Source organism: Hyaena hyaena, unplaced genomic scaffold (genome assembly GCF_003009895.1).
Source record: "Hyaena hyaena isolate Hyena2069 unplaced genomic scaffold, ASM300989v1 scaffold_227, whole genome shotgun sequence".
NCBI classification, from domain to species: Eukaryota; Metazoa; Chordata; class Mammalia; order Carnivora; family Hyaenidae; genus Hyaena; species Hyaena hyaena.
The window spans coordinates 2,293,772-2,304,561 of NW_024080859.1; the positions used below are offsets into that span (position 1 = coordinate 2,293,772).

The following is a 10,790-nucleotide window of genomic DNA, read 5'->3' on the forward strand; positions in this document are numbered from 1 at the left end:
AAAAAGAAAAAGGACACAGGGTGATAAATAGGGGTCATTTTTAGGCTTGCAGAATCTGAGGAGTCTGGGGGTATCATGGACGCCCCCCCAGGAGACAGCCAGAGGCTGAAGACATGGACAAGAAAGACGAAACGATCTTGAAGCCATGGGAGGGACTCAAACAAGTGGGGATGGAAGAATGATCTGGTGACAGTGAGACCTAAGGAGTGGTTGAGGGAAGTGAGCTCAGAAGGGAGAAGGAGTTGGGGCACTTAAGCTTCTGACTTTGGCTTAGGTCACGATCTCACGGCTCGTGAGCTTGAGCCCCGAGTCCCTGTGCTGACAGCTCAGAGCCTGGAGCCTCCTTCAGATTCTGTGTCTCCCTGTCTCTGCTCCTCCCCTGCTTGCACTCTTTCTCTCTCTAAAAAAAAAAAAAAAAAGATATTAAAGAAAATACATGGAAATGTAAAAAACAAACAAACAAAACAAAAACAAAGGAGCAGGGGCAGCCAGGGAGACAGGAGGAGAACCAGGCCGTGTAGCACTAAGGATCTCACGGCAAGATGGAGTCGGGAGGGGTGGATTCCCGGAAGCAGAGCCTGAGGCAGGGATGCAGGTACACGTGCCCTACGGAAGGGGGCGCTCTCAGGAGAGAGGGAAAGAGAAGCAGGATGCGGCAGGGAGCAAAGGAGGCTGAAGTAGCCTCAGTCTGGACTCAGGGAGCTCTGGAGCGACTAGCACCACAGAGCCCATCCCACCTTGTGACAGGAGGGCCCCCTCGTACACCCCAAATCAGCCAGTCACTGGCTGAGGCCCGCCCCCAGGGACCTCCCAAGTGAAGAGGTCCCCACTTCAGCTGTTAGGAGTCACCACTCAGTAGTTGGGAGACGGGCTCACCGGCCCAATAAAGGAGACCTGGGCTAGCGCCCACGGCATCCACTAGAGATGTTGACGTGAAAACGGTGCCTAGTGCCCCCTGGATTCATGGCTGGGGGGGGCACTGGTGGCCTGGGGGGGCGGGGTGAGGTGGGATGCCAGACTGGGGGCCCAGCATGGCGAGTGGAGACGGGTCTTCTTTGGAGTGCGGGGGGGGGGCGCGGCCGGGCCTGGCTTGCAGCTGGTTGACCCCGCCGGTGCTGCCGTTGTGTCCCCGAAGCTCTGTGGTGATGCTGGAGATCGACAACCGGCTGTGCCTGCAGTCGCCCGAGAATGACCACTGCTTCCCCGACGCCCAGAGTGCGGCCGACTACCTGGGAGCCCTGTCGGCGGTGGAGCGCCTTGACTTCCCATACCCGCTGCGGGCCGTGCGAGGCGAGGCCCGGCCTGGTGGGGGGCGCTGCGGGGCAGGGGGTGGGGCCCCCCTACGGCCTGGGGCTGAAGCAGCTTCCCACCCCCTGCAGGAGAGCCCCTGGAGCTGCCGGAGCCCAGCGTGCCTCTGCTTCCGCTGCTGGCCGCCAGCGCCGTCTTCCTGCTGGTCATCCTGGTGCTGGGCGTCATGGTGGCCCGGCGCAAGCGGGAGCACAGCACCCTCTGGTTCCCCGAGGGCTTCGCGCTTCACAAGGATGTGGCTGCGGGTCACAAGGGCCGGCGGGAGCCCGTGGGCCAGGACGCGCTGGGCATGAAGTAAGGGCCCCGCCCACTCCCCCCCCCCCAGCGTGTGGGGGGGAGGGCTCGGGTGGCCCTCCCACTCCCCCCCAGCCTGTGGGGGGGAGGGCTTGGGCAACCCGCCCACTCCCCCCCCAGCCTGTGTGGAGGAGAGCTTGGGTGGACCCCCCACTCCCCCCCCCAGCCTGTGTGGAGGAGGGCTTGGGTGCCCTTGAGTCCACTTTGACCTGCCTTCTCATTCCCCACCAGACCCTAACTTCAGACTCCAGCCCAGACCCCAGTACCATCCCCTTGACCGGTGACTGACTCCATGATCCCCGGGGATCACCCCTGATTTGTGACCCCCTGACCCCGTGTTCTGTATCTCCGTTCCCCTGACTCGGATCCTACTCTGACCCCACCCTGACCCCACCCTGATCCTGGCCTCTCCAATTCCACCAGGATACTCATTTGTTGCCACATGACTGCTGGCCTCATGGTCCTTGTCTGCACCCCGACTCCTCACTGACCCCTGACCCTATCGTCTGTGACCCCGGAAATACCACCTCTGACTCTAACCCACCCTGACCTTTGACCCCACCTCTGACCTTCTTTCCACCCCAACTCAGTGTTCATTCTCCGTGATCCTCAACCCTGGCCTTTGCCCGGGGCCTTGCCTCCAACTCCCTTATCTGTCCCTCAGGACCCCCCCAACCCCACCCTGACCTAGCCCCAGACTTTTGCCCTCTCCTGTGTCCCCATGAGCTCCTGACTTCTCAGTACAACCTGCTTTATCCTGGCTGCGGATCCTACCTGCGGGTCCACCCTCATGACTCCTGATGGTCTCCTTTGCATTCCCTGCTACGTGCCTGGGACCCTCAGCTGTCCCACAGCCCGCTCCTCTGACCTGTGTCTATCCCCTCCTGTGACCTTGACTTCGTCCTGCAGCCTCTTTTTGGACTCTGTATCTTGGACCCCGGAACCCAACCCCAGCTGGCCTCTGGGGGCTCTTTTCTGATCCCCAAATCCTACTTCCCGGTTGCACATCTCCATTGTCTCTTCTTCCCTTCCCCCTTCCCATTGTCGCCACAGGAACATGGCCAAGAGCGAGAGTCTCATGGGGCAGGTGGCCACAGACTGGATGGATACGGAGTGCCCAGAAGCAAAGCGACTGAAGGTTGTGTCCTTTCTCTGACCCCTGCCCTCGGGGTCCTGGGTGGAGGGCCTGACGGTCTGTGGGAGAGTCGGGTGAGATTTCCGCTCTGCCTGGTTCTGGGGAGCAGTTGTGGTACCCGCCTCATCCTGCCCGTCTCTAACCAGGCCCCTGCTCCCAGGCCCACGTGGGGCCTTCCTGGAGCGGAGCCCCTGACCTCGACAGCCACTCTGCCTTCTGTCTGTTAGGCTCAACTTTGTCCAGCGTGCCCAGTCTGAAAGTGCTCCGAGCTGGTTTTAAACACCACTCTGCTGGGGCCACGCCGTGAGCCCTGTCGTGGTCGGCTTACACTGCCATTACAAAATCCCACAGACTCGGGGGCTTATACAACACATACTTCCTCTCGCACGGTTCTGCGGGCCGGAAGCCGGGGATCAAGGCGCTGGGCGGGTTGAGTGTTGGCGAGGGCTCTCTTCCGGGCTTGCAGACAGCCGCCTCCTCCGTGTGCATGGAGGGGAGAGCTCTGGTGTTTCTTCTTTTTCTTACAAGGATCTCAGTCCTGTTGGCTTAGGACCCCACCCTTATGACCTTGTTTAACCTTGACTATCTCCTTAAAGGTCTTCTGTGCAGGTTGTGTTGTTTGGTGGAGGTTAGATCTTTGATATACGACTTTTGAGGGACAACTGTTCAGTCCGACACATTCCTGCTAACTTTCTCTTAGACTCGCCAATGCCTTGAACGCTTGCGAGCATCCCATTTCCTCTTTATGAGGACCGTGTGGAGCAGCTGTTGATACACACCTCAATTCTCAGCTGCCTTTGCCCGCCCAGATTTTAATGTTTGTGAAATGGAGAGACATCTATTACAATTGACAGCTGAAAGAAATCTGTTCACCTCGGGCTTTTCTTTTTCTTTCGTATCCCACAGTGGGTATTAAGTAGATAGTGTAATAGGGTTTTGTTTTTTTTTAAGTTTATTTATTTTTGAGGGAGAGAGAAAGAGTGCAATTGTGGGGGGTAGAGGGAGAGACAGAGGGAGACACAGAATCTGAAGCAGGCTCCAGGCTCTGAGTTGGCAGCACAGAGCCCGACGCGGGGCTCGAACCCACGAACCGTGAGATCGTGACCTGAGCTGAAGTCGGACGCTTAACTGACTGAGCTGCCCAGGCGTCCCATGCAATAAGTTGTTGATGGCATTTTGGCATTGCAGAATGCCAGCATTATCCTGATTTTGCTCATGAGAAGCTCAGAGCTCTAATGTGATCTGCCAGGTGATGGACAGCTAACCCGAAAGAGTCAGGGAGGCTGGGACAGCTGTCTTATCACCTGGCTCTCCCCTTTCATGAAATTCAACTCTCCACCTGGGTCCTTAAGCTCAGGTCTGGCTTGATCAGGCTGTCTTTGGTGCCCAAAGGCTCTTAAATGTCCTGGCAGCTAGTTACGAATATTCTGTCCTGAGGGACACCTGGGGGGCTCAGTTGGTTAAGTGTCCAACTCTTGATTTCAGCCAGGTCATGATCTTGAGGTCCTGAGATCCAGCCCCACATGGGGCTCAGTCTGGAGTGTGGAGACTGCTTGGAATCTCCCTCCCCCACTTATGCGCACTCCCTCTCTCTCTCTCTTTCAAAATAAATATACTGGGGGCGCCTGAGTGGCTCAGTAAGTTGAAGGTCCGACTTCAGCTCAGGTCATGATCTCACAGCTCGTGGGTTCAAGTCCCACATCAGGCTCTGTGCTGACAGCTCGGAGCCTGGAGCCTGCTTTGGATTCTGTGTCTCCCTCTCTGTCCCTCCACTATTCATTGTGTCACCATCTCTCTCTACGCCCCTCCCCACCCCTGCTCACACTCTGTCTGTGTCTCTCAAAAGTAAATAAACATTAAAATAATAAATAAATAAATATACTGAAGAAGAAAAAAAAATTTTTTTAAGAGAATATTCTGTCCTGGAAAAAAAAAGAATAATCTGCTCTGTTTCCATAACATCACTATGCCTTTTGGACCATGAGTCTGCAGTTAGTTTCTCAAGCTCATTCTAGGGTCCGAGGTGCTGTGCTGGGGAAGGTAAATGGATACATTTGTGTATGACTGTTCTGTCCTGATACTTCATGTTCATGTTCACAGTACTGGGTAGGAGTCCGAAATGGTATCCAGGGCACCTCCCTGCTCCTCACTTTCCCCCCTACCCATTCGCCCTCTTCTCACATTAAAATTGATCCTTGAAGAACTACCCCCCCACCCCCGTATTTTTTTAGTTCCCAGAATACAAATTTTGCATTTCCTCTATTGAATTTAATTCTAAATGTTTTATTCTTTTTGGTGCTGTTGTCATGGAACTGTTCTCTTCATTTTATTTTCAGTGTGTTCATGTCCAGGGTACAGGCGGGTATGGACCGACAGGGGCTATGCTCTGTGTCTTTTCCTTGATCACTCACTTTGTTTTGTTTTAATTTTTATTTATTTTTTTTTATTTCTGAGAGAGAGAGAGAGACAGTGTGAGCAGGGGAGGGGCAGAGAGAGAGGGAGACACAGAATCTGAAGCAGCTCCAGGCTCTGAGCTGTCAGCCCAGAGCCCGATGCAGGGCTCGAACCCACGAACTGCGAGATCATGACCTGAGCCGAAGTCGGGCGCCCCTTTGATCACCCACCTTGGATTCCCAGCCCTCCCCTCTTCCAACCCAGATTAAGATCCCACTTCTTCCTTTTGTGGGTTCTCTGAGCTGCGGCAGGTCAGTTTCCCATTTCTGGATGTGTAAAAGAAGCGGGACGTTCCGGTCTCTCAGGGCCGTGTGTGCATCTCCCTGAGGGAAAGCTGTGAGGATGCCCAGACCGTCCCCGTAAGTGTCCCTCTCCCAGCTCTTTGTGATGGCCTTGGTCCTTGCGCCTCCAGGTAGAGGATGCTGGCGCGGGGGCCGAGGATGCCGTGGACTGCCGCCAGTGGACGCAACACCACCTGGTTGCCGCGGACATCCGTGTGGCACCAGCCATGGCCTTGACGCCCCCACAGGGCGACGTGGATGCCGACGGCATGGACGTCAATGTGCGTGGCCCAGGTCAGTGATGCCAAGGATGCGCCTCACCTTTCCCACTTGGCAAAAGGTGCACCTGGGTCTGTGTTCTGGGCAGAGTTGGGTCTGTCTGTGGGGGGGGGGGGGGGGTGTGTCCATCAGGACTCTGGGTTGTAAGTGATAATAGCCCAACTCAAACGAGTTGAAGTAAAACGAGAGATTTATTGGCCCTTGTAACCAGAAGCATCTGGATGTTTGGGTCCAGGACTCAGCACCTCACAGCTCCAGCCGGGGGCCTCCAGCTTTCTTCTGGGGGCACGATAGCCACAGGCCTGACCAGCCTTGTAAAATCTTTATTACCAGGGCGCCTGGGTGGCTCAGTTGATTAAGCATCCGACTCTTGGTTTCAGCTCAGGTCATGGTCTCCCAGTTTGTGGGTTCAAGCCCCACACCGGCCTCTGTGCTGACAGCATGGAGCCTGCTTGGGATTCTCTTTGTCTCTTTACTCTCTCCTCTCTTTCTCTCTCTTCCCCACCCCCCAACTCCCCCATGCTCGTACTCTCTCAAAATAAATAAATAAACATTTTAAAAAAGCAAAACCTTTATTACCAGTTACACCAGCAAAAATCCCAGGATGTGTTCTGATTGGATGGGCTAGAGTCACGTGCCCACCCGTGAGCTAATCATTGTATCCTGGGGGCTGGAATATGCAGACTGACTGCAGGCCTGGGCCTAATGCCTCTCCTTGAGCCAAGGATTGGGTTCAGCTCTACCCAGCGCTTGAGGATGGAGAGTGGGGTGCGTGTGGCTCCCTAAGGGAAACAAGGGCGAATGCTCATGCAGAGTGTAGCAGGTCACGGTGTTTGGATTCCCTTGGACTTCAGAGTATTCCTCCTCAGCTCATTTTGCTTTCATTCAAAAATGACTGGCACCGATGGCTCTCTGTTGAAATTCCTCAGGCTACCAGGGCCTGAGGTGCCTAGGATTTTATGTCTCTGGGGTGCTTCTTTTTTTAGAAAAATTATTTGTTTATTTTTGGGGCACCTGGGTGGCTCAGTCGGTTGAGCGTCTGGCTTCGGCTCAGGTCATGATCTCACGGTTCGTGGGTTCGAGCCCCACATCGGGCTCTGTGCTGACAGCTTAGCTCAGAGCCTGGAGCCTGCTTCGGATTCTGCGTCTCCCTCTCTCTCTGACCCTCCCCTGCTCACGCTGTCTCTCTCTCTCTCTCTCAAAAATAAACTAAAAAATTTTTAAAAAATTAAAAAAAAATTATTTGTTTATTTTTGAGAGACAGAGAGAGGGAGGGAGACAGAGAATCCCATGCAGGCTCCGCGCTGTCAGCACAGAGCCTTGATGTGGGGCTCGAACTCACGAACCGTGAAATCATGACCTGAGTGAGCCGAAATCAAGAGTTGGATGCTTAACCAACTGAGCCACCCAGGCGCCCCCTGGGGTGGTTTTTAACCAGCAGGTGTGGGGGTGTGTGAAAGGCACAGCTCAGCCTCCTGCGTCCCCCTTCAGGACCAGGCTGACGTAACCCCCTGGGAATTTGCCTGAGGTTGAACCCTCACTTCTTCCTCCCCCCCTTGTCCTCTATCTGCCTTCGGACCCTTTGTGTGACAAACCACCTGCCCGTGAATCCTTATCCTGGCTTGGCTTCTGGGGTACCTGACACAGGTGTGTGTGTGTGTGTGTGTGTGTGTGTGTGTGTACGCACGTGCACTCCTGGGAGGACTTGCCACTCCCTCATGTGACCCTGTGTCCCACTTCCTGCTAATGCAGTGCCCTCAATAGTATCGCCTGGAAAGGCCTCCTGTGCCCGCCTCCCTGTGACATGTTCCTGGTCCTTGCAGACGGCTTCACCCCTCTGATGCTGGCCTCCTTCTGTGGGGGGGCTCTGGAGCCCGTGCCCACCGAAGAGGACGAGGCGGAAGACACGTCAGCCAGCATCATCTCGGACTTGATCTGCCAGGGAGCCCAGCTTGGGGCACGGACGGACCGCACGGGCGAGACGGCCCTGCACCTGGCTGCCCGCTACGCCCGGGCCGATGCGGCCAAGCGGCTGCTGGATGCTGGGGCGGACACCAATGCCCAGGACCATTCAGGCCGCACTCCTCTGCACACTGCTGTCACCGCTGATGCCCAGGGCGTCTTCCAGGTGACATGGACCTGCCCCTTTGGACTTTGGAGCTTGGCACAGGCATCAGGCAGGCCTGGGTTTGAGCCCTGGTCCTGCGAAATAGAGCTTGTGTTAACTGGGGATATGTGGGAGTATGGTGTCTGGCAGGTGCCTGCTTCCTGAGTCCAGGGGATGTGGGGGGGTTGGGGACCTCAGAGGGCTTAGAGGTGCACCTGGTCCTTCAGTTTCTGTCATGACCTCCCCCGCTCCGCACACCTTCTCCTCTAGATTCTCATCCGGAACCGATCCACAGACCTGGATGCCCGCATGGCGGATGGCTCAACAGCACTAATCCTGGCAGCCCGCCTGGCGGTGGAGGGCATGGTGGAAGAGCTCATTGCCAGCCATGCCGATGTCAATGCGGTGGATGAGCTTGGTAAGCTGCGGGGGTGGCAGTGGGTGGAGGCTGAGAAGGGGGCACCAGGGCCCGGCTTGTAGGTGTTAACTCACACCCACGCTGAGAGCCAAGCACTGAAGTTCATACATATGTAACAGAGTTTTGACGTGGACTTACATTTACTTGTGTGTGTGTGTGTGTGTGTGTGTGTGTGTGTGTGTGGCATCTGGTAGCTCATATGACACCGTGACCTAGGAAAAGGTGCCCTTCCGGAATACACTTCATTTCCGTTTGCTTTATTAGAAGAGCGTACTCTGCTGCCTTCTGCTGGTCGGCTGGTATAGTACATTTGCAAACTGGCCAAATCCCTTTGTGACGGCAAATACCTCTGTGGTGGTGGCTTGCTTGCACGATCCCGAGCTGTGCAGTCACAGCAACTTGTCCTCATGTCCAGAGGACCTCACATCGCTGCAGACATACTCAGGTGCTCATAAACATCCTTTGGAGCAAGTGTTCTCAACCTCTGCACCATTTACACTTGGGGTTGGATGATTCTTAGTGCTGAGGGCTGTCCTTGCAATGTAGGATACATTTTTTTAACTTTAAAAAAATTTTTAATGTTTATTTATTATTGAGAGACAGAGCATGAGCAGGGGAGGGGAAGAGAGAGGGGGAGACACAGAATCTGAAGCAGGCTCCAGGCTCCAAGCTGTTAGCACAGAGCCCGACGCGGGGCTCGAACCCACGGACCGTGAGATCATGACCTGATCCAAAGTCGGACGCTTAACCGACTGAGCCACCCAGGCGCCCCTGCAATGTAGGATATTAAACAGCTTCCCTGGCCTTGACCCACCAGATGCCAGCAGCACCCCACTCCCCAGCTGTGACAACCAAAAATGTCCCCAGACATTGGCAAATGCCCCTGGGTCGAGGGGTCACCTCTGCTTGAGAACTGTGGCTCTAGAGAACCACTGACCAACAGAACTTTCTGTGTTGGTGGAAACATTCTTGGTCTGTGATGTCTCGTGTGGTGGCCACTGGCCACATGTGGTTGCTTTTGAGCACTTGAAGTGTGGCCAGGGCGAACAAAGAGCTAAATGTTTTATTTCGTTTCATTTTTTAACCTTTGTTTTGCATGCTTTCTTTAAAAGGCCTTTTTTAGGTATAATTCACACACTGTACAATTCAGCCATTTAAAGGATAAAATCCAATGGCTTTTTGTACAATCACACAGTTGTACAACTCGTCGTAGTAAATTTTAGAACACTTTCACCACGTGGAAGAGAGGCCCTCACCATTAGCTGACACCCTCCAATCTCCTTATCTTCCCAGCCTGAGGCAACCACTTAAAAATGTGGTTTCTCTATAGGTTCTCTACTCTGAATGTTCACTGTCAATGACATCAAACAATATGTGGTCTTTTTCTGACTGGCTTCTTTCGCTCAGCATAATGCTTTTCAGGTTCACAACATTTTGTGAGGAGTATGAGTGCTTTTAATTTGTTTTTAATTTTTTAATCAAATAACATTCCCTTGTATGCATATTGTTCTTTATCCATTGACAGACACTGGGGTTGTTTCTACCTTTTGGCTCCTGCAAACATTCACGTACAGGGTTTTGTGTAGATGTATGTTTTCATTTCTCTTGGGCACAGAACGAGGAGCGGAATTGCTGAGTCATATGGTAATTCAGTGTTTAACCTTGTGAGGAGCCCCATTTTCCATTTCCGCCAGCTGTGTGTGAGGGTTCCAGTTTCTCTATGTCCTCGCAGATAGTTGTTATGATCTGTCTTTTGTTGTAGCTTTCCTAGTAGGCGTGAATTGCGATTTCCTTGTGGTCTTGATATTTATTTCCCTGGTGGCTAATGATGCTGAGCATAGTTCCATGTGCTTATTGGCCATGTGTATATCTTCTTTGGAAAAATGTCTATTCTGATCTTTTGCCCATTTTTTAAAAAGTTAACTTATTTGAGAGAGAGAGAGAACACGTGGAGGAGTGGGGGAGGGACAGAGAAAGAGAGGGAGAGAGAGGATCCCAAACAGGCTTCATGCTCAGGATGGAGCTCAACACAAGGCTCAATTCCACAATGGTGAGATCATGACCTGAGCCAAAATCAAGAGTCAGATGCCCAAATGACTAAGCCGCTCAGGAATCCCTGCCCATTTTTTAAATTGAATTAAATTAAATTAAATTTATTTTTTAAATTTTATTTTTATTTTATTTTATTTATTTTTTAAATTTTTATTTATTTTTGAGAGACAGAGAGAGACAGAGCACAAGCAGGGGAAGGGCAGAGGGAGAGAGGGAGACACAGAAACCAAAGCAGGGTCCAGGCTCTGAGCTTTCAGCACAGAGCCCGACGCAGGGCTCAAACTCATGACCCGAGTCGAAGTTGGGTGCTTAACTGACGGAGCCACCCAGGCCCCCCTCCCTGCCTGTTTTTTTTTTTTTTTAATTTTTTTTTTTTTTTATGTTTTATTTATTTCTAGGAGAGAGAGAGAGACAGCGTGAGCAGGGGAGGGGCAGAGAGAGAGGGAGTCACAGACTGAAACA

The 10,790-nt window shown here is 53.3% G+C and overlaps 1 protein-coding gene across 1 annotated transcript in view; it reads left to right on the top strand.

The window, feature by feature from the left end:
- Positions 1–10,790, top strand: part of NOTCH3 (notch receptor 3) — a 37,264-nt gene that overhangs the window by 22,029 nt on the left and 4,445 nt on the right. The window contains exons 25-30 of the mRNA XM_039243281.1: positions 1,136–1,290; positions 1,380–1,602; positions 2,656–2,740; positions 5,604–5,766; positions 7,575–7,879; positions 8,129–8,276. Coding sequence (XP_039099212.1) covers positions 1,136–1,290; positions 1,380–1,602; positions 2,656–2,740; positions 5,604–5,766; positions 7,575–7,879; positions 8,129–8,276 — 1,079 coding nt within the window. The remainder of the gene's footprint in view (positions 1–1,135; positions 1,291–1,379; positions 1,603–2,655; positions 2,741–5,603; positions 5,767–7,574; positions 7,880–8,128; positions 8,277–10,790) is intronic.